A 23,697-nucleotide genomic window follows, 5' to 3' on the forward strand; every position below is an offset into this window, starting at 1 on the left:
ATTGTTGTTATTCCCTTGCCGCGCGCGCTCGCCTCGAAAATCATAAAATTGCAATTACTATATATGCCAAAGTTTTCGAACAATATAATTGTATGTATTATATGAAAATGTTTATTCCGTGTAGTCAGTATCTATTTTTGATGAAAAAACTTTTTTCATCAATTTTTTAGCATAATGGCTTTTATTATTATGCACTTTAACAATCAATCTTTTTACCTACTCGTTCGTTGATTTATTTTTTCTGCTGGGTTTTATTTTTTAACTGTCACTGATTTGTTCGGAGAATTTTGACTATTCGGACGTTTTTTATTCCGCTGTTTTATTAAAAATTCGAAGACACGTTAAAAGACTCGAGAGAAGTGTCGAGAGGAACTTGATTACGATTTCGACGTTTTGGACGTGATCCGGTTTTGATTCTCGATGGGAGTTTGGAATTCGTAAATATATAGGTGTCAATAAGCTTATTTATAATAATTCCGACATAGCATATATATTCCAGTAGACTTTTTCGAATAGACTATAGAGCAAATTCAACTTCGAAACACAAATCATTATCAAACTTTGAAAAACGAAAGCAAAGGCTAAGCGCAATTATCACGGTTGACGTGTGCACGTGTCTTTTGAATAACTTATATGAGTAAATCTCACGAAATTTTAATATTCGTGTCAACTGCACAATATTTTTGTGTAAACCTAAAATATACCTTTCCTCGCATTGTTAACGTTAAGTTTTCAACTTTTTCTTTTCTTGAGAACAACTTCCAGTGGGGTCTAAACTTGAATTCATAAAAAAAAATGCAATTTATAGCGTTTTTAATGCGTTTTGAAATTCAACGCATCCTATTTTTAATTTTCAAATTCTGTGATTCCCGATAGGCCCATCGAGCTTTTTTATCCAAACCATCACCAAACAATCCTCAAAAAGTGAACTTTCGAAAAAAATGTCGCTGACTGGTATGCGTCGTTACCCGCGTCTTCTACACTCTTGAGAAAAATTCAACTTTTAGTTTTTTAATGATTTTTTTACAAAATCACAGTATCCCAATTGGCCCCACCATGAATCACCACGAAATCATGGGGAAAAGTAGTTTTTGAGTAGCAGAATCGAGTGGTATGTTTATTTTTGATGTGCGTGCTTTGTAAAAAAAGTTATATACGATATAAACATGGGTTTTGCCCGCGCCCATTGTTGATTTTGAGTGCATTTTAATCGAATTTTGCGATGCACATCAACAGTTTTATTTAAAATGGCGCAATCTATATTGCCCATTTTAGTTTTCGACATTTTGGAAAAGATAACGCTATGTGTTTTTTTTTAAATGTCAAAAAATTAAAATTTTAACCAAATTTAGGAGCAAATATTGTCCATTAATATGATATAAAATATGGCTCATCAGCTTCAGCTTTAACATGTACTTTTTCAAATCCTTGAAGGCCCTCACCCAAATTTTTTGGGCACTATTTTTTTGAGGTTTCTGAATCACTTGTAAGTCCCCAAAAAAAATTTCACGACTGTGCTTAAAAAAAAAAAAATTTTTTTTTAATGGCAAAATATTAAAATTTCATGAGATTTACTCATATATCAGTCGACTTGCATTCAATTAAATACCTCGGCATAAAGTTTAAAAAAATAAATAAATGAAAAAATTGATAAACCTGCAATTTTATGTCTTGCCTTCTTTTTATAATATTCGAATGGTTTGAAATATTTATTATGCAGTTATTTCGGAAGGAGGAAAATAAAAACTCTAAAAACTAAACGGAAAAAAGATTGCACTCCACCGATTTTAGATCCAAAAATCCTATAAATAAGATCAAATATTTTTCGAAATTTATTTTAAATTTACGGTATAGACTAAACAATTTTGCGCTTGACCATGAAGAAGCCTCCATTGTGCTTTTTCATTTCATTTGCTTGTTATACACACGCACCGTTATTTATTTTCTGTTATACATTCTCAAAACAAATTATTGTACACGAATTAAAAAGAAAATTAAAAAAGAAAGAATCCCATTTCATTTAAAGTTAAATCACTGCGCGTTTCAAGCCATGAACTGAAATACTATACAGCAAGACAGAAAGAATTTAATAATAATAAAGGTCAGGTGTTTTATGCACGTGGATTGAAAACATATAAACCAACAATTCTAGCCAACTGCGTATCAACTTTACGCAACAAAAAAATGCAAATATTGGCTTTTACGGAATTCTAGCTATCTAAAATTGAACTAGAGAGAAAAGCTCGCATTGATCCGAAACTGCATTAGTGGAATTATTGTTCGACATTTTGGACGTGGAGGGTGTAAATTAAAATGCTGTTATGATTAACGGGAGAATTATCATTGTAAAACGTCAGGTTATTGAGTGATCGACTTATTTGCTCCCTATCGCGTCGTGTTATAATGCGGCATCGATTAAATTTGAGAGCTTCGTCGGGTAAAAGCGTCTGGAGAAGGCGGAGAGTTGCATCCGCGATCTCAGATGCAACTGACGCGACACATTATCGTCACTTTCATTGAGCAGAGAGAGAGGGGGAACATGAAAAAGATATATTTTATGAGCGAGAGAGAGAGAAAGAAAAATAAAAGGAAAAAGTGGACGGTAAGAGGAAAGAAGATGATTTTACGTCAGTGACAGTGTATCTTAGAAGTGTTTCAAAGTATCAGACTATAATGATCAAATGCTCGTATAAGTTTCACGATATAACATTCGATCACCTAAACAATTTTTCTAACTTATCTCCAGTATTATTGTATTTTAGAGATCTGATTAAATAACTCGAATACCGTAAACCTCAAGGAACAAAGTCAAAGATTATCAATGAATATTAGGCCTCTCAGGAAGGTGAGAACAATGAAAAAATAGCAATCTCTCTCTCTCTCTCTCTCTCTCTCTCTCTCTCTCTCTCTCAAATATTTTTGAATACAACACGACGATAACGAGCGTAAACGCGATTTATTTTCAATTAAAGTATATCGCGCATATATATATATATCTGATTGCTTTCTCAAGGACAACCAATTTCACGCACGTCATTCGAGTATTACAAAATGACAAGAAAAAAGAGAATGATCGTTTAATTATGGCGCAAACCCGCGATGTACTTACTACTGCGAGGCTTAATTATTCTAATCGCTGATAAGTTAACGCTATCGTTTTTGCGTAAATTCGAATCACGTATTAAACGCGCTTTTATAAAACTTTGTTGATCTAGCGCAGAAAAAATGATAAATGGTATATTCTCATTTGTGTCTATAAGTCTAAAAATATAATTCGTAACGCGCTGATTAATCATATACTCGAGCGTTATTACTTCATTTTAATTTATTTTATTTTTGTAAAATACTGAAGAAGCTCTTAAGAGACGAGCGCCGCAAGCAACAGCACGAACGAAAAATATTAATAATGAAAAAAAAGAGAGAAGCTGGACGCGCACGGCAGCAAAAAAAATTTGCGATGGGCCGCTCGCGAAATAATATTGCGCGCTGTAAAGACCCGTTATAAACGAAGCTGTCGAATAATAATTATATTACGAGTTCGAGTGTTATATGTATGTGTATTGTGTATATAGTTTCTCGCGGGCGAAGCAGCCTCGAGGTCACGTGACTGGCTCACGACGAGATATAATCGTAACGCGAAGCACATACACACACACACACACACGCACACACGGATACACACTCAATCGGTCGATTTTAAAAATTTAAAGCTCCCAATAGAGTCGAGTCAAGCAACGTGGCCTGTGCGCGAGACCTCTTCATCATCATTTTATTTTATAATTAAGATAATTGTAAAAACGCGGTGGCGGCTGCGGCGGCGCTCTCGATTCTCGTGCCTCGTATTATAACGTATTTACGAAAGAGTTGCATTTTTTCGTAAATATCTCCGCGAGATGATTGGACGGGAAAAACATTACGAGGGTATCGCACCAGCAGCAGCTTGAAGACCTCGAGGCACGCGTTATCGGCTGCTTGCTCGCTACTTGTTACTTGCTGCCACCGTATAAGTAATGCCGCACTGATCAAGCCTCGTAAGTGTGTGCAGCAGCAATTGCGCCGCTTGCAATTGCGCGAAATAAATCGAGTGAGAGAAAGAGAGAGAGAGAGAGAGAGAGAGAGAGACATAAAGAGAACAAAAAATAATCGGTTATACATTACGGCCGAGACGTAACGTCGACGTTACGTATGTATGTGTATAAAGTTTACAGGCCAAGAAGCGAAAAAATTGTTTGAAATGTATTTATAGTTCGCTACTTCCACTATATGCGCTGGTATCAATCGTTGAAATTAACGTCGAAGGTCACGCCTACGTACGACGAAGCTCTTTACGACTCTCTTGAGAGAATTTCGTGTATTGTACGTACACATTATAATTGCGTATGTAGAGTAGTACACACACACAGATACGGTCCGCAACGAAATCTCCCGACTTTGATGCAATGACTTATGTATATATTCCGAGAGACAAAAAAGGCAGTTTGACCCTCGGAGATCTGTAGCAGCAGCAGCAGCAGCAGCAGCACACTGCATACGCAAATGTGAGCACTTGTGTAAGAAGAAAATGCACAGCGAGAATAAGTCTCTCGATTAAATGTCTATAATTTTCAGACGAGCAACGATCTAATATTCAAGTAGTATAACCAAATCATCGTAACTACCGTGCAAAGCTTAGAACGAAATGTATATTACATGTGTGTGTTTGTATGTTTGCATAAACGCCGCTTTACGGGGCCGATGACCGACGATTAGATTGCCATTTAGTGATAAGCCTCTTCTTTCTTTCGCGCTGCTCTCACTCACCCGAGTGAAGTTTTTTTTTTGTATAAATGTATATTATTATGTGTGTTACGAGCGTGTATTTACTTATATGTAAAGCGTCGATAGTTTCGCTATAAATGTGCAGAAAAAAATCTCGATAACTCGAGGAAAAAAAAATCCACTGAGAAAAAATCTCGATAGATCGAAAGCAATGTACATGTTAGGCTTGAAAACTTACAAACAATTATTGGATGAAAGGAAATCAAGATGAAAATGGCGCGACTGGATACATCAATAGGACCCTATTTGGAATGTATTGATTCAGCTCTCTATAAAGTAAAGTCAAAGAAAATGAATTCAACGATTTCTCCAGCCAATAATAATTATTTTTATTTTATTAATTAAAATTATTTACTTTTCTGTCTATTTATATGCTTTTCTAATTATCTCGATAACTGGAAAAAAATATCTTTTCCCCGGAGATTCGAGCTATCGAGATTTTACTGTATTCATACATGAATACATATGTAAGTTTGCTCAAAGCAGGAATAGAATACTGCGCGCGATCGAGACTGCCGATCGCCGCCACCTCTCTCTATGCAAACGATAAAGGTCATAGCGATTCAAGTTCACCCCAACGAACGTATACATTATGTATAATCTATAGTCGCATAAGATATAAGCCCGTGGTGCATCACAATTTGTTCGAAATGTATACAAATAAAAACCATTTCCGATGTAGTCCTTTTACCGCGTGCATACGAAAATTCTCACCTTTTTGTTTTTGCTTTTGTGTTTACAGCAACTCGCGGGCGTCGCGCAACCAGGCGGAAAAGCACCGAAGGGACAATCTCAACAAGCAAATAGCGACGATGGCGATGCTCGTGCCGTCCATCAGCGAAGGCCTCACCAAAAAGAGGGACAAAATTTCCGTTCTCAGGTTAACCTCGGCTTACATGAGACTGACCTACAGTAAGTATCTATATATTTTTTTCTTTTATGTAATTTATGTCGCGAGCTTTAGAAAAAATAAAAAAATACGCGACATGTATTGCAGCAGAGTAAAGGAAAGAGAAATATATACGGCTGGGATAACGATCTACGTTCTTTTTATTTTTTTACAGCACTGGGAGTCAAGCCGAGGAGAAAAACATACCTGCAGCCCTTCGTTCATTTAACCAACTTGGAGGACGAAGTACTCGAGGTAAAATAAAAATTCTTCCCAATTACGAACCGTGTGTGTGGTTCCCACACAGCGCGTCGTTAGCATGCTCGTCGAGCGAACTCAGCCGAAAAACCAGTCGAGATCGCGAGAAATATTTTATATTTTCGCCGTCATAAAGTATATAATAATCAAGAGAGATGTAAAATAGAGAAAAAAACAACCGTATAAAATAATGAAAAATAATAATAATAAAAAAAATCAGCCGATGTACATTTGCATACACTCTCGGGAGAGAGAATCGGCGGAATATTCATAAACCGGGCCATGAAAGTGATATCAGTCATCTCTTATTGGAATGAACACAACAGTAGCCTTTTTGCCGATTTTTCATCTATATAGAACTACGAAGACAAAACGAGTTTATTTGTGCGACATGACATTACAATCGAAAGAATCTCGGATGGATTCACGCGAGAGGTGGACGCGCGCGCGCGCGACTACGCAGACGACGCGCACCATTATATTCGTCAAAACAAGCCCGCTCGCTCGCGTTCGGTGCTCACAGGCTGCTCGACTCTTCTCGTGAATGAGCAAAAGATTCCGCTTGTAAATTGCGTGCAAATTTATCTATATATAATGCAACACACACGAAGACGAGAAGAAAAAGAAGTAGAAAAAAAGTCTGCATCGCGAGACACGACTAACGCAGAGCAGACCTATAAGACCGGAGATTTTTTATAGGTCCTGTTCCGTTGAGCGCGCGTCACGTCGTATCGCGAGAGAAACGTCCCTGAGCCATTGGCGCGTCCACGCGTGAGCGTCGCGTTACAAAAATAAATGTAGTAAAAATGAAAAGAGAGGAAGGAGACGAGAGGAAAAAAAAAGAATTCGAATGAATGAAAATTCTGTCGCGTATACCTACACGCCCGCACAAAAGTTTGAAATTCCGGAATTGCACACGATGCGTGGATACAGATATACACACAGTGAAACTTCCGCTAATTCGCAATCTCGTGGGATCGGAAAATTCTTCGAAGCAGGAGGAAAATTCAAATCATAAAAATTTTCTATAAAAATTCAAAACTATACAATGTAATAATATGGAGACGCAAAGCGACAAATCACTTTGCGCTTATCGAGGATTTACACGTGACAATCCCCTTAAGATCAACGCGATCCGAATTAGTAGGGCTTCCACTGCATTATATCGACTCGATAATTACGTCTCGCCAATAATCAATCCCTCTCTCTCGATTGTTTCATTCAGAGCTTGGTCGGCGCTACGAGCTTCCTCTGCGTGCTCACGACGTTCAACGGCAAGATCGTTTACATAAGCAAGAACATCGAGCGGCTCATGGGTCACGATCAGGTAAGCAATTATCCCTTTTTTTTTAATTAACATTTGATATATAGGATATTATTCCCAACAATAACAATCAAAAAAAAAAATCTGGAGGACCTTTTCTCCTAGCGAGCAGCAGCAGCGCAGGTGTATAAATTAATAATCGGACGCGTGGCTCGGCGGCTGACGTAGCCTTGTCCACGCGCCCGCCCGCCCGGCCGCCGTCTACGTCGTGCGCGGCTCGCACAGGTATACCGAGGCAGGCAGGCGCTATACAAGGCAAGAGAGAATCAGCACAGACATCGGAATCGCACACGCATAATAATGCGTGTATTATACAAACGCCGGAATCGCGTATTATTGATCATCTCTCGCTCGAGCCCCGAGAGTCTTTCCTGACCCGCCGTCTATATACGTAACACATCGGGCATCGAGCTCTATGGCAACGAGCAGCAGCAGCAGCAGCGGCAGCAAAAACTCCTCGTCGTGGACTCGCCGTCTGTATGGCTACTTCGGGGGCTCGACAGGTGTTAGCTGCTGCTACTGTTTCTGCTGCGCTGCCTTTTCAAGATCGCTCGCAAGCTCGGCGTCACGGCCACGCGGTGTATCTATGCCGCTGCTACTGCTGCTGGATTTTTCCCATTGTTTGTGTTGTGCGCGCATATAATATTTCCCACCACCACCACCACCACCACCACCACCGCTGCCGACGTCGAAAGTTATGTAGGTGTAGTACTGCTCCACCAACGACGAACTACCTTGATAATAAATTTCGCTAACGAACCAAACGCGCGGGCGCAGCAGCGCGAGTAATTTATATGTATTATCGTGATCCTGTGCGATCAGTGTGTGCTACTGAGAGCACATATCATGATGCACGAGAGTAGCTTCTGCTGCTGCTGCTGCATATGCAGTGCAGCCAGCAGAAAATAAACTCGCCAATTTCATCCCGCTGGGTGGTCCCGCGAACTGCGACGTTAGTATAGCCGCCCCGGATCCTTGCCGAGGCTCTTGACGCGCGGCGCGTGCACGAGTGCGTACGTTGTCTCGTGCCTGCCTACATACCTCAAGCTACCTATATGCACCTGCCTGCAACAGCCTAGAAATTATGTGTATATCTATCTTATGGAAGGAACCTTCTCGATTCTTCTCTCATTCCCGGGCAGCAGCCGCGCGTAATATAATGCTGCTGCAAGTCTAATACATACTCGCTCGGGCTTTGAGCTCTCGCGCGCGAGCTCGTGTCCCGGTTCTGCACTTACATCGTGTGCACCGCACGTGTGCCACACTTCCCATTCACCTAATTTCATAACATATGATATAATTTTTTTCTTCTCTCTCTCTGTTTCCGTGCGGCGCGCGCAGTTGGACATGCTCGGCGAGTCGGTGTACGATCACGCCTTCAGCGGCGATCACGACGGCCTGCGCGAGGGCCTGCGCTGCGAGGGCCTCGAGTTCGACGGCACCGCGAGCCCGCGCACCGGCGTGCCCTACAAGAACTTCCAGCCGAAGCGCGCCACGGTGCACGTGAGACTGGCGCATCGGGGCCAGCCGCGCAAGGAGGAGCCCAAATACGACACGGTCATGCTCACCGGCCTGATACGTCTCGCGGACAAGGTGCTGCGCCTGCAGCAGGAGGCCCTCGACAAGCTGGCCGCCGGCGTGCCCGAGTCCGAGCTGCCCGCCTGGGTGCCGACGAGCAACGACGTCATCTTCATCGCCACGGGCCACCTGAGCAAGCGCCGACCCCACAAGGACATCTCGATCCTCGACTCGACGCGCGACGAGTACTTCACGCGCCATCTCATCGACGGCCGTATTATTTACTGCGATCATCGCATATCGACGGTCACGGGCTACATGACCAGCGAGGTCAGCGGCGCCAGCGCCTTCAAGTACATGCACAGAGACGACGCCAGCTGGACCATCGTTGGCTTGAGGCTCAGTACGTATCGATAATACAAACCTTGAGTTGAAAAATTTGGAAGGAATTTGCAACGATGTTCATTGGATTTTTGAACGTTATTTTTCTAGTGTACGATCAGACGAACACGTTCGGCAGCTCGTGCTACAGATTGAAGACCAAGACCGGGGCGTTTATCTATCTGCGCACTTTCGGCTACCTCGAGTACGACAACAATACCAATGCGGTATGCTCGTTTCTCTGCATCAACACACTTGTCTCGTAAGTTTTTCTGATAATTGTAAAAAAGATTTCACTCGAAAGAGATTGTTTATGAAAAAAAAAAACTCAAACTCAATTGTGTTTATAACAGACCCGAGGAAGGCGAGAAACTCATGGCAGAAATGAAGAATCGCTTCGCCGCCACGATGAGAACCGATCCCAACTGCAAAGCCATCGAAGACGCGACTCAAGTGGTAATGATCGTACTTTAAGCGCACTCGGGCGTGATTTTCGAAACGTCAATTCTCACCCGTGCTTTTCATTTCCCCAGAACGTCGATGGCGAGACCGCGAGCGACCCCCAGATCGCCAAGGGACTCACCCATCTGATGACCGATCTGCCGCTCTCGCTGCCCACTGATTTCGGCACGCAGCAGCCGCCCAACACCGAGCTCATGAAGGCCTGCATCTACTCCAAGGAGCTGCCGCCTGCCAGCGAGCAGGCCAGACAGGCCGGCATCATGCAGATCGAGAATCTCGGGGGCAAGGGCAAGTCCGTGCCCGCGTCGCCCGCCAACTCGGTCTCGTCGTCGGGCAGCTCGCAGAGTCAGGCCGACGCTCATCATCACCGCAAGGGTGACAAGGTCATGCCGGAGCTGGACGCCCTGTCGGCTCTGAGCCCGATCTCCAACGAGAGGAGAAAGCGCGATCTCATCGCTGACAAAGGTTTGTATTTTTTTCAATTTAATGGTTTGTCGAGAAAAGTTGAAAACTTTTTTTATATCATCTATATTGTTGTCGATTTGATACAGTTTCGAGGATGGCGAAGAGTCCGATAGAGTCACTTCAGACTCCGATTGTTGAGCCACCTCAACCAACGCCACCGATGAGGCCATTAAACGAAACGTGTAGAACAAATGGCAGCCGTAAGAGAACGCTGTCCACAGAAGGTTACGAAGATGACGAATTTGTAAGTAAAATCGAGCCTTTTTTCCATTCATAATTTAGAGATTTTTTCACATTTTCTAATTTCTTCATTTATATTATGCATCACATAGGGAGGAGACCTGGTGAACGGAAACAAGCGTGCTTGCAAAATGCCACGCAAGTATCCTTCTACGATACCCGTCGCGATGCCCGGCACTTCGGCAAGCGCCGAACTGCCTCTGTCGTCTTCTCCGTTTTCTGAAATCAATAACGATGCCTCAGATTTCTCGATGGTGTTTGACGTTCCTATGACAGTCGATGAAATTGTGCCGAATGGCAATTTAACGGACGAAACTATGAGTTTCGATTCGACTCTTCAAATGGAATCCATTGTTCCCGACGCGAGTTTAGTCGACGAACAATACCTTCCCTGTACTAATCAACAAAGTGAATTGAACGGAGATGTAGGGGAAGTCAATGGTTATGTATCTTGCCAAGAAAATGATGATTCTTACTTGGATACAGCAATACAGAACAATCCAGGTAATTTTCGGGAGAAAAAAATTGTCTGCGAATCTGAAAATATCTCAAGCTTGTCTGACATTATGCTTCTATTTCAGAATTGTTAGATCTATTTTCAAATCTTCCTGTTAACTTCGATGATCCTGCGAATATCGGAGAAATTAATCCGTATCCCACCAACACAGTAGATTACAGAGCTGCGCAATGAATTGGAGAAACATAGTTCAATTAAGTAATTTGGACGATTGCAACAATCGGATTTCTATAATTTTCAAGAAGAAAAACATTATGTTAATGATACACTATAAGGCTTATTCTTGCGTAAAAATCGATTCTATTATATAGAATTCGAACAATTTTTATTCCACAATGGAAGAAATTGCGAATGTTTACGTAAAAATTAGGCACGCCATACAGGAATTCTTATAATGTTCAAACCAATTATTTCATATTTACAGTTACGATCGTACGCATCGTTATCGATATTAATTTTTTATCCCACGTTTTATCAACAATTATCCCATCGTTTATTAATTAGTAATACATTAGTATTGATTTAGAAAATTTGTGATTTCTGGAATTGGAAAAATTACTGTTGGAAGGCTTTATAAAAGTAGCAAAATTGTGTAGAAAGTGCAATTTTCAAATTTACGCCATAAAAAAGTGCCGTGTCTAGTCTACTTAAACAAATGTACAAAAAGACGTGAAAAATATTTTAATTTTTGAAATTCTATTATTTTTTTCAACGTTTTATTTAATTTTATCAAAAAAGTGACGAGACACATGGGGGAGCATATTCTACAACATATTCAACACCCATATTAACTGAGAATTTATACTTCAATTATCTTTTTAAAGTTATCGCAACTTTTTCAAGTATTATTTCTTTTTATAGTAGGAAATATATTATAAGTTTAAAAATGTCTCGTACATTGAAAGTATTGTAAAAATCAAAAAAATTTAATGGACTCTATGACCTGTGAAACTCTTCTTTCAATAATATTTAATTTGGTGGGTTTCAAAAATGGATTGTTTTAGAATATGCTGAGACCAAAAACAATTTGCAATCAAAATTATGATTTCGAAGCATATATAAATATATCTAGAAAACTTAATTAGCATGTAAGTTCTCCGTACCTAGACGGTGTTCATTTAATTATTAGAATAAAAAACGCTATTTACATGCGAAGACAAAACTGAAGTGCAAATTGTATCAAAATTAAAATATTTTAAGTATGTTACTTAAAATAAACATAAAAATTCAAACTATATACAATCGTTAAATGGGATTGTAAATATGTCAATGATCTACACAACTTTGAATTGTCCGTTGTAAAATATATAGAAAAGCTCAAAAAAGTTGTTTGTAAAACAGCTTGCTGTATGTACAACGTCATTGCAGAGTTAAACGTGCATTTTGATCAACGAATATTTTTATTAAAATATAATTAATATAAGCATTGTAAATATTATACATTACATTCTCGAGTTTTTTAATTATTGTTTAAGCAAATGGAAGAGTGTACTGTTGTGCTGTTTTGATGTTGTTATATGACGATGTGCTTTAAATATATTTGTAATTATGTTCATGCTAAAGAGATATATTGTATTTACAATATAATATGTTCTAATGTGATTTCAGATATTTCAAAATAGTATATATATATTGTACAATGTAAAAAGTTTACGAAATTGTCGATGAGAAAAAGATTATCGATTGAAGACTGAGGAACTTTTTACTTTCTCTGCTGTACATAATTATGAAATAAAAAATTAACCTGAACCCACCGCTTATTTAGTGTTTTACTTTGTTGGTAGTATCACATCAATTGTTATGCTACAGATAGTACCTCGGTATATTTTCGATAAAGAATAAGATTTTTGAACTTGCGTTTCAAAATAGGAATATGTACTTTTTGTTGCAAAACAACATAAATGGGCCTTGCAAACTTTCAATAGAATATGCTATTACTTTTGTTCTCTAAGATATCTGCCTTTATCTCATGAATTGGGAATGTTGACACATTAAAAGTGATGAAGTATTATTATGTATTATTAATATTACTATCTCACGAAACAAAATGATGGCTTGTCTTGCAGTCTATAAATAATCAGAATTCTGCAAACAAAGCGAATTCTCGGTAAATCTTTAAATGTTATATTTCTGTGCGTGTCATTACAAATTTGAAGTTGAAATATATTAAATAGATATATAGCGATGGACCGTGGAAACTTTCCATGGTCCGTATGTGTCGTGTTGCTTGTAAAAAAAATGCTTTATATTCATTAAGAATGCTGTCATTGTGTATACATTTTTCATACTTTTGTATATTCAATTATTTCTTCGAGTCGATATATATCTCGTTAACACTGTGAAAAAAAAGTGAATTACCAATCAAACCCAATGAGCGATTTTGTAAATTAGTTATGATTATTGACTAAATAAAAATCAATGTTTTACATTAGCTTCTTTGAGTTCTCAATTAAAAATATATGTATGAGTGTAAAGTTTATGCTATACTGCTATCCTCAAAAATTTGTATGGAGTTTTTTATATGTCCAATTCATTTATTTTATCATTTGACTTAGTGTGTACAAAAAGTATGCCAATGTAAAGATAACTCATGCGAGTTTTGTGGGCATCGAAGAATTAAGAAAAGAAAATCAATATAAAATCTAAACGGACCTAGTTTATGATTTTGCAAAAAGGTACATTGAAAATAATCTATAAAACAACGTTAGAATATAGGGTGACAGTGATAATAAGTTTAAGTTTTTGATCGGAATCGTTGATGGATTTTATTTTTTTTTCTTTTTTTTGTGCAAAATTTTATTTATCGTAATTCTTTTGTGTCAAGACTGAATTATAACGGCGTTGTAATTGTTCAACGAATACACTGTGAATTAAAAGAAAATAAATTGTTTATTTATAGAATTTTATGAATTGTGAATTACAGATCGCGGCATCATTTTTTTGTGCCAATCCGTGGGAAATACACTCTAATTCGTAATTTTTGTAGCGAACGTAAACAAAATTCCGATGGTTACTCATTCTCAAACGCAGTAGTCCAAGGCCTACTCGAGTCGGGGAGGAGCACTTGTATAACTCGTATGGCTCTCTCGACCGATTGACCTTAATTATATGGGTTTTTGAAATTCAAGAAAAATCTCATTAACGACCGACTTAATGGAAATGAATTAAGGTGACAATTTCTCTCACGAAATTCGATAAATAGACAATTATGCGATTACAAGTTCTGAATCATGTTTCTGAGGGCAAAACTGAAGAAGCAAAGAAATATATGTAAAAAACAATATTTTAATGATAAAATAAAGAAAGAATCATTAAAAAATTATTGGCGAATTATTTGTTGATTATAATCGGTGTAGAAATAAGCACACAAGCATTAACGCCCCACTGATATTTATAATCATCAATTTTTATTTTCTTCGGATGACCTTTTTTTTTCTTAATTACATCATTGACGCAGCTGCGTCATCCGCAGTGGAGTATAAATAAGTTTTGTCGAATAACTCTTATTTTCTCATTATGTATACCTATATATTTATATACTTTTTTCTTTCTTTCTTCTCTTGTCGATAAAACAGAATTTGGTATAATGAAAGAATGTCGTCATCGTCGTGTAAGTCGAGTCGCTTCACTCCAGGCCACTCGTTCAATAATTAATATACAATATTCCTGCTATTTTTTTTATTATTAACGCATATATAATCTACAAACGCCGTGTGACGATGAAATATAACATTTTGTCAATATACACATGAGCTTTACATGCTTATGTTATATATAATAATAATCTATTTATATAATACCAAAAGCGACTCGCCGAATACCATACAGTAACGAGCTTTTATTTAATATAGAAAAATACGGAGGAAGCTTAATCTCAATGAAGAATTAAATTTGTTTACTCTTCGCTCGCAGTAAAATGCACGTAAATTTATATTAATTTACGTAAATTTATATTAATGAATCAATTGTAGAAAAAAAACCTCAGTAGCTTTACAGGTGTAATAAAAAGATTTCGCGCAATATCGATAAATTATCATTTATATCGTATTATATTATAATCTTGACATTCTCAATCGTCGACGTGTTTTATTTTTTAATAATTTGTTTATTTGTCACTTTGAAGGAAGTAATATTTGTTCATTATATATATCTTGTAACTTGTTGAATGTATACGGATCGTAGCAAAGTCCGTAATAGCGATATATATATTTCACATTTTCTCTTTCAAGCTTCTCTTGTTCCGTGTTTGTTTATTAAGTGCGTGCGAAGGGGGATAGATCGAACAACTATCGATATAAATGGGCTCAAATGAAATGGTCCTTTCTTGGGTTTATAGTATTTTTAATTATAAATATTTACAATCGGGGGGTTGCTTTTTTATTTTGTTGCGAATAGAAACGAAATAAAAAGTGACAATTATTCCTTCCGGTTACGCGGCGCTCACAATCCTGTATCGCGCACGATCGATCGGTCCGTACAATAAGCTCTAATACTTTCGCATCTATTTATAGATAATAAACAGAATATAGTACAGGAACTACGAGCAAGATTTTAATTTTGCGCAGAATGATGAAAAAAAAAGGTACAGATGTTCAAGGCCTCGTAATACAGTCCGGCTTGATCAACGCAGGGAATTATGTTTTCATATATCGATTAGAGGCTTCAATTTTTTTTTTCAAACGCGTGGCAAACAGCCGCGAACGGGGAGAGAAGGATCATCATTGTCGCTCAGTCGAAACTCTTTCTGTTTCTTACTCGATATAAATGTCCTCGATGGGGAAGGCTGTCTCGACGAATTTCGTGTAGAAGCGATGAAAAGCTCGCCTGCAAGCAGAAAAACGACATTTTTCAAATCGGTCCCCTTAATATATAAATCTTCTTGTATTTCATTATTGTAAGAATGGCGCGCGTCTTACCCAACGGCCTCGGCGACGGGCCTCGTCGACTCCTGGCCGACGAACACGTGACAGGCGAAGCGCTGCAGGGTCGGGTGCTTGGTTATGAAGCCGAGATAGCGATGGTCCCGCGGATGAAAGGCGCAAAAGCTCACGTTCTTCAGCGAGTAGAAGTAGTCGTGGCAGTTGTTCCTGCCGCTGCTCGACTGCTTGCCGCCGCTGCGATCGAGCATGCGCAGACCCTGATCGGAGATCTCGAGCACGCAGCTCTGGGGCTGGGGTCCTCCTCCGACGCTGCCGCTGCCCTCGCCGTCACCGCCGCTGCCGACGATGCGCCTCACGGCCTGGCACACCACCCCCGTGCCCTTGTGCGCCTGAGTCTCGACCGAGCCCAGATAGCCCAGCAGGAAGCGCTCGCGCTTCACCTTGGGCGCGCTCGGGTCGAAGTCGCTGTAGTCGAGGTCGACGGCGTAGGCCGACGGGAAGATGCCCTGGCGGCCGGTGCGCAGGTTCACGCCCTCGCACCAGAGATCGTCGGCCTCCTTCTGCACGTAGACCGGGTCGCCGATCTCGAGCTCGATCTCGTCCCGGTGGCGGGGCACGAACTTGTGCAGGCCCCGATGCGTGGCCTCGAGCAGCTCCAGCTGCGGGAACGACAGCAGGCCCGCGGCGCTGCTGCTGCCCGGCGTGCTGATCTGCGGCGAGAGCGGACCGCCGCTCGAGGAGTCGCCGCCGAGGCTGACTATCGAGCTCTGCAGCAGGTTGTGCGCCGGGCCGCTGCTCGTCGGCGAGACGCTCTTGGGCCCGTTGTCCGGCGAGTGGGCCGTCGAGTGGCCGCTATCGGTGGGCGACGTGTCGTCTTGCTGTTGCTGAATCGGTGCCTGGGTGGGCCACAGGCGCAGTCCCTTGCTCTGGATCTGCTGCATGAGGTGCGGCCTGCCGGCCGTCACCGCAGCCGCTGCCGCCCGGGCGGCTGCGTCAAGCTCCTCGGCCAGCGACGGCGCCGATCGCGTCATCAATGCTACATACGATTAACAATTTTTTGTTCCACTCAGACAATTGATTCGAGAATCAATAATGAAAATTAATAATCTCGCAGCCGATACTAACATTTTTTCTTGGGTATCTCGGGCAGACGCCTGCGTCTGCGCTCGCCGTTGTTCTGCTGCTTGGTCTGCTGCTGCTGCTGTTGATGTTCGGGCGTCGTTGTCGTCGCCCACGAACTGCTCCAGCTGGAGGTGCACGAGTCGCCCATTTCGCTGCTACCGATGGCGCTATCCCGACCGCTGTTGTTGTTGCTGCTGTTTTTGCAGCTTCCATTATTCAAGTCGTTGTTGTTGTTGTTCAACCGATGCAATCGATCCGAGGAAAATACACTGTAAATAGCCGAAAATTGTTTAATGAACTGTACGATCGAATAGGAGCAATCGATCTGTTATTAGCTTGAGAGTAAAGCTAGTCCAAAAACCACTCGAAATCTCTTGAAGAATACAAAGATCAGATGTACTCTTATACAATTATTTTTACTCTGTCGCTTGCAGTTTTACAGCTGAAAGTAATCGCCATCTAGTGGTGGATGCTGAATCCAATTATGAATGGATTTTTATGAATTTTTTGAGCAATGACAATGGAAATGTTATAATTTGAGATGCAGTAGAAATAAATCTACTTTGTTCATTGCTGCTTCAAGTTAAATGCTTAAATGTATGGGATTGTATTTTCATAGATTTCTTGTACAAATTATCCTAGGTATAGAAACGTTCAACATTAATGATGTCCTAATGACCAGAAAACGACCATTCAAAAAGGGTTTAGAATACATTACAATTGATTTGCTTGTTTCGACGATTTTTAAATAAAATTGTGTTGGAAGTATTACTTCAAGTCTCCACCACTAGATGGCGAGTAATTTCATTTCTGTAAATCTGCAAGTAGCAAAGTCAAAATATTTATATAAGTCGAGAAGCACGTTTTTCAGATAAATTCGATTTTGAATCGCTCATGTCGAAAAAATTTTTTCGTTACCGCAAAACAATCCTTAATATATTGAGAATTTCTACCAGGAATGTTGTTAAAGTAAATAAATCAGTACTGATCGTTAATTTTCAACGTCTAACTTTCATGTAAAAGTACCTTGTATATAATTCAGTACGTGGCTAATTTAATTCCATTGTCTGGTTTTGCTTCACAAATCTGCAGAGGTTTTTTAAACAGCAGTTTTTTAACGGCTTCATGAAACGAGTATCGTCAATTTTATTTTTGAGCCTCGTCATCCCCTTGAAAAACAATTACAATCCCTCGTATTATAATACCTGAAATCGCTGTCGGCGATGATGGTCGAGTAGCACAGCTGCTCGCACTCGTCGCAATCGTCGGCCGAGCCGCCGCCGCCGTTGTGATCGCTGTGGGCCTCGTGGTACTGATGCCTGTGCAGCAGCACCGACACGTCCTCGTCCTCCTCCGAGTCGAGGCCGAGCAGTAGGCCACCACCGCTGCTACCGCCAGTGATCAGCCGTTTTTGTTGCTGCTGCTGTTGCTGGCTATTGCGACGATTCGTCGTCGTCGTCGTCGAGCCGATAACGGCGTTGCTCTTGCGGTCTTTGAGGTCGTCATCGTCCTCGTCCTCGTCGTCGGCGTTGTTGGCAGTAGTGCTGGTGGTGGTCGTCTTCTGGGCCCGTGGCGAAGTCGACGACGACGATCCCGAGCTCGGTGATTCATCGTCCAGCAGGATATCGTGAACGAGCCTGAAATAAAGCAACGAGAGATAGGGAGGGAGTGAGACAGAGAGAAAGAGAGGATGAATATGTAAAAGCGGTGGAACACAAGAGTATAATCAATCGGCGAGAAAAAGAGCATATAGATATAATCTCTAGTACTATCGTGTATACGAGACGTGTAGATCGTCGCGCGCGAGACTGCGCGATAGCCGCGGCGGTGTATATAGGTATGTACGTTATATACGATATAAAAGAAGCAACAAACCGAGACGCAGCATCCGCGCCCCGAGGGACATTCATAAAAAATTTGTATAGGCGTAAACATACTCGTACATTAACGATCGTTAAATTATTTATTTGGGACGGAGTACTTGGTAATTTTAAACTGGCAAAAAAGTCAGACACTCACGTGTAATTGTTGGATGTCGCCTTGAGATGCTGAGGCAGCCTGTCAAAGTAATAACGAAACTCCTCGAACTCGCTGTCCGCCATGGCCACCTTTCCTCTCTACGTTATTATTGCAGGTCCAGAGGGTCTCCCTTGGACGAGGCCTAGCTCGCGCGCGGGGGCGGAACACCCGCAGCAGGAGCTTTTTTTTTGCTTCTGTCAATCGTGCACTCGCGCGACTCGAGGCTGTGACAATTTTCCGAGAAAAATACAATCTTCTCTTCGAACGCCTACGCACCAAAGTTTATTTGCGCAAAACAACCCTTCGATACTTTTGTGTGTACGGTGTTATATTATATCTGTCACGAGGAGCCAAAGCAGCAGCAGTGGCAGCCACATAGCCCTCTTTTTTTTCGTCGAGCTCTGTCTGCCTCCGCTGCACACGCACACACGGTATAGGGTATCGCGTTGCAGTAGCGAGTCTACCTTACTTTACGGGCCGTGTGTGCACTCGCCAGCCGAGATATTGATTCGAGCCACTGAATATTGTGTGTGCTGTGCTGTGCTCGTGCTCTGCTGCTGCGCAGCGTATATATTTATACGCAATATAGCGTAGGAGTCGGAGTCGCAGCGACGCTGCAGGGGGATGATATTGTCGGCCGAGTCCGCCGCCCTCTTTGAGAAAAACAACCCCCCGCCGCCGATCAAGTCGCGAGCTTACCTACCTACCCCTTGTGTCATGTGTCGAGCGTCGATGTGTAGAGAGCTGCAGTATGCATACTTAGGGGTTGGAACGATTGTTGCAACCCGCGGTCGTATCTTTGAATTTTTTTTTTGACGTACAATCGATACGTGGCTTATCTCATATTTTTTTCAATACTTCCAATCCTTTTTTCAGGATTTTTTTCCTTTTCGTTTGTACATTAGCTGTTATACCGCAATATTGCGTAAAGTACCCAAGATATCGATAAAAAAGCTGCATGTAAAAATAAAACGAGCTCTCGAATCTTGGCACGAATAGCCCACAAGTTTACCCAAGAGATTCGCTCGTTCGCTCTCTTTTAGCTGAATGATTGATGCTTTCTTCGGAGCGAGAACGCATGTAACGAGACAATTTTCCCCGTTACCTGTCACGAAACTCACTACCGAAATTTACAATAACATTAATAAAAAAATGATTTGTGAACCAAGGATGCGTCAACGATATTCTAACCTAATTCTAAATTCGCAAGGAACTAAACCATTGTTATGCTAAAAAAACCAAGAGTGATTAAATGTATATTGTTTCTTTTTTATTTCAATATATTTTGATTACATCATAAGACAATTATTTATATACATATTTAGAGATTATTTAATTTAATTTTTTTTGCAAGTATAAAAACAATTTAATTTAATTTTCAACAGTAGATTCTTATACATTTTATAAAAGTAAAAATAATGTAATCAGGATATATGAGTACTCCGTCTTAAGATTTCTATGTTCCGTTAAACTGTAAATCTGACGTTTGACTCGCAGGTGTTTGGCTCGCTTGAACTGCGGCAACCGAGTCAACTGTGCTCGCACAAATAGAACAGATCCTCGTTGCTCATACTCTCGGCAATCCGGTAACAAACGTCGTAGGGCAGATTCAGTCGGCACCGCGGATCGTTCGCGAAGAGCTCGGCCGCGAACAATTTCAAATGTCCCCTTATCAAAATGTTCCCTATGTGTCTCTTTACGATCTGCCGCAACAAACGTATTTCGTTGTCGTTCATCGATGGCACGCGCCAATCGTTCATTTTTTCCAAAATCGAGTAACCTCGACGATAATTCATTTGGCACAGCCGATAGAGCGAGATGTCGTCGTTCAACTTAATTCCTTTCAACTTATCTACTTCGATCTTCAACATATCCATGAAAAATTGATTCTGTGGATCATCGGGTATGTCAACTTGTTCGGCGTACGTTACTGGCATTTTTTTCCTCGTCGCTTCGTAAAATTGGCGCAAGTGATTCATAGACTCTGGTCTAATGTAGAAACCATACTCGTTGAATATGATCAAATTCTGCACGATCCTTATATAAGATAATGCTTCGAGTGCGCCTGCAGCATTAGGAGATGAAAAATATTATCGTACCATGAATAAAAGTAAGTAAGTAACTTAACGATGAAAAAAAAAGGTTGAATGACTCACTATCGTCGGGGATCAGGTGGTCCGTATCGTTTTCCTGAATCTTCTTCCAATACTTCAACATTCTATGCCGGGTCTCGTGGCTCATCTCGCGGCCGGCCGACTTGAGTAATTTCATCGTCTCGATGATCTCCAAAGTCAGCGGGTAGCACTTCAATTCGTGCGCGGAGAAATTGTCCCGCGCGGCGCCACGGAACCATCCGTCCTCGTCCAGCGAGGCCACGTCCGCGCCTCTGTCCAGGAGCGCTCGCGCGAGCTCCGTGTCGTGACGCGCCACCGCCGCCCCCAAAGGACTCAGGCCGCGACGATCGCGCGCCTCGATGTTCGCCCCGGCCTCGAGGAGCGCGTCGATTATCTTCGCTACCGGTCTTCTCTCGTCGTTAAAGTAGAAGCCCCCGCCCGTCTCGAGCAGGCAGGTAAGCGCGAGCGCGTGCAGTGGAGTCGCGCCCGCCTCGTGCTCGTCCTCGCGGTTCGGATCGGCTCGGCCTTCGCGCAGCAGCAGCTTGACGCAGTCCGAGTGCCCGAACCGAGCGGCTAAGTGCAACGGCGGCGAGCACGCCCACGAGTGCGCGAGACGATCGTCGTCGATCCCCCCGCCGGCGGCGGCTGGTTGACCCTCGTTGGTGCCCATGAACTTTCGCACCAGGTCCACTCGGCCGATGGCGCAGGCCCCGTGCAAGAGCGTGAAGCCCCACACGTCCCGATGATTCACCGTGAGACGTTGCAAAATGTATAGGATAAGATCGCTGAACTGAATAAAATCGTAAGCGGCTCGTTCGACCAAATAATGAACGGCTGATTTTCCATCCTCCCATCTGAACGAGTCGAATTGCGCCATACCGTTTTCATCGAGCGCTTTCAACATCTCCAGCAATCCATGCTCCAATGCGTATTTCATGAAGTATCTCGTATTATAGGCACTATCGACACTGGGAAATAGGCTTTCGCACTTCGTCAACTGCATGATCAAATCCTGAACATTCGGGATTATTAATTCGATCGCACCTTTGATTTCGTCACAAAAATATTTACGTCTTTCCTCTTCGTTTTCTATGTTTTCCAGAACTCTTTTCCAGTCTTCTGGTCGTTCATTGTTCAATAAGGGCTCCATAATGGAAGGAACTTGAAATGAATTAACTCGAGCGCAATGATAAAGTTTCAATTTATACACTGAGAAAATAGAATCATTGATTCAACAAAGTTATTTAATTAAATACAATCTATGAAATAATTTCATTAAAATAATCTTTTTTATTTCATCCAACAAAATATTTAATTGTTTATACCAAAGTTTCATTGCTTCAATCAATCATTTGATTAAATTAATCGCGCGTATCAACTTTTTATTCGGGTTTTGAGGTTAATTTAAGATTCACAAATAGTAATAAGTTTCAAACGCGCTTCGCGCGCGTCAATTTTTTCAGTCGTGTTTTGAGGTTAGTTAAAGATTCAGAAATAGTTCAGAAATAGTAAGTTTCAAACGCACTTCGCGCGCGTCAAAGTTAAGACAGTTAGCAACGCAGGCGCTCGTATCGAGTCGGCTCACGTCGGGTGTCGTCAGTGTCAGTCAATTAGACGTCGTTTTTCGATGCTTCACTTTGAGGTCTATCTCTTTTTTATAAGTAGATTTTTATAAGTAGAATAAAATATTAAATTAGATTTCATTGAATCAATGAATTTTTTTTCTCAGTGTATGCCACTACCGAGCACGTGGTCGAAATTTACACAGCACTAGCACAAACCGAAAGAGAGAGTTGTACGCAGCATACAGTTGCACGTAGTAGTTGAGGTAAAACTGATCGTGAAACGAAAGACTATAGTGTGAGATGTTTTTTGACAGCGCATTAGAAAGTATATACATGCGCGGCGACGACACACACACGTGGTATCGTCTGCTACAATTTCTTTAAAAGAATACGAAAAAATACCACGGCCGGAACGATTATGGAAAAAATCGGCATAATATTTTTGGAGATATAAACAATTTTCGAAAAAAAGCCGCAATTTCTTTATTTTTTAACCAATGATTTTCATTCTAGTTCATTCTGAGCATTAACAAGGACAGATTATTGTGTTAAAATTTCAGGGTAATAAAATTAATGGTTTTTTCTTAACCGCTCCCGCCGCGGTTTTTTTTTCGTGTTCTGCTGAAACAATTGTAGCAGACAACACTGGGTGGCAACAAATTATAGAAAAAACATTTTTTTTTTCATTTTGGAGGAGGGAGGTCTCCTTAAGTTTCGGTAATGAATGCCGAAGCCGCTCACGCAGCCACGATTTACACTGTCCCTATTGTTAACTCCCTATTGTTAATACTTTCATACTCTAACATGTAATCCACATTGATTTTTTTCCTGTTTCGGTTTTAATAGGATTTAGCTTGGAAGCATTTTTAAGTTAATGGTTTCAAATGGTGAAAATTTATCGAAGTGTTTTGTATAGGTTCATAGAGGGTAACTTTTTTTGCCAATTATATCTACCGGAATTTACATGGTTTGGAAAAATGGATGTCAACCGATATTATTTTACTGTTTTTTATAGATTCTTAAATGGAAATTTTTTTATGAATTATATCAATACGTTTTTATGTGGTTTAGAAAAATCGATCACGACCAATGCTATTCAAGTGGTTTTTGTGAGTTTAAAGATAG

At 40.9% G+C, this 23,697-nt stretch overlaps 2 protein-coding genes across 3 annotated transcripts in view; one reads left to right on the forward strand and one right to left on the reverse strand.

Moving 5' to 3' along the window:
* LOC106653646 (hypoxia-inducible factor 3-alpha-like) overlaps nt 1–12,632 on the forward strand; it is a 29,609-nt gene extending 16,977 nt beyond the window's left edge. For both annotated transcript variants that reach the window (XM_014373170.2, XM_014373169.2), the window contains 10 exons: nt 5,561–5,730; nt 5,883–5,962; nt 7,191–7,292; nt 8,631–9,210; nt 9,300–9,450; nt 9,542–9,644; nt 9,722–10,115; nt 10,202–10,359; nt 10,448–10,859; nt 10,937–12,632. In XM_014373170.2, the coding sequence (XP_014228656.1) occupies nt 5,561–5,730; nt 5,883–5,962; nt 7,191–7,292; nt 8,631–9,210; nt 9,300–9,450; nt 9,542–9,644; nt 9,722–10,115; nt 10,202–10,359; nt 10,448–10,859; nt 10,937–11,046 (2,260 nt within the window). In that variant the 3' untranslated portion in view covers nt 11,047–12,632. The remainder of the gene's footprint in view (nt 1–5,560; nt 5,731–5,882; nt 5,963–7,190; nt 7,293–8,630; nt 9,211–9,299; nt 9,451–9,541; nt 9,645–9,721; nt 10,116–10,201; nt 10,360–10,447; nt 10,860–10,936) is intronic.
* A 2,404-nt stretch (nt 12,633–15,036) lies between these two features.
* On the reverse strand, nt 15,037–19,400 carry LOC106653647 (JNK-interacting protein 1). The gene is made up of 5 exons (XM_014373171.2): nt 18,894–19,400; nt 18,080–18,511; nt 16,878–17,143; nt 15,789–16,788; nt 15,037–15,696 (listed from the first exon to the last, which is right to left on the reverse strand). Exons 1-5 carry the CDS (start codon nt 18,974–18,976, stop codon nt 15,624–15,626), a joined length of 1,854 nt encoding a protein of 617 aa, XP_014228657.1. The 5' UTR covers nt 18,977–19,400; the 3' UTR covers nt 15,037–15,623.
* Between the last annotated feature and the right edge of the window lie 4,297 nt (nt 19,401–23,697).

This window comes from Trichogramma pretiosum, unplaced genomic scaffold (assembly GCF_000599845.2).
Source record: "Trichogramma pretiosum strain Unisexual culture from Peru unplaced genomic scaffold, Tpre_2.0 scaffold73, whole genome shotgun sequence".
NCBI classification, from domain to species: domain Eukaryota; kingdom Metazoa; phylum Arthropoda; class Insecta; order Hymenoptera; family Trichogrammatidae; genus Trichogramma; species Trichogramma pretiosum.

Excerpts from the sequence above, each read along its gene's own strand:
- LOC106653647 (XM_014373171.2), bottom strand. The coding sequence starts at position 18,976 with ATGGCGGACAGCGAGTTCGAGGAGTTTCGTTATTACTTTGACAGGCTG. Across the intron at positions 16,789-16,877 it reads CGAGATACCCAAGAAAAAAT|CATTGATGACGCGATCGGCG; the intron begins GTTAGTATCGGC and ends AATCGTATGTAG. Across the intron at positions 15,697-15,788 it reads CCCGTCGCCGAGGCCGTTGG|GCGAGCTTTTCATCGCTTCT; the intron begins GTAAGACGCGCG and ends TTCTGCTTGCAG.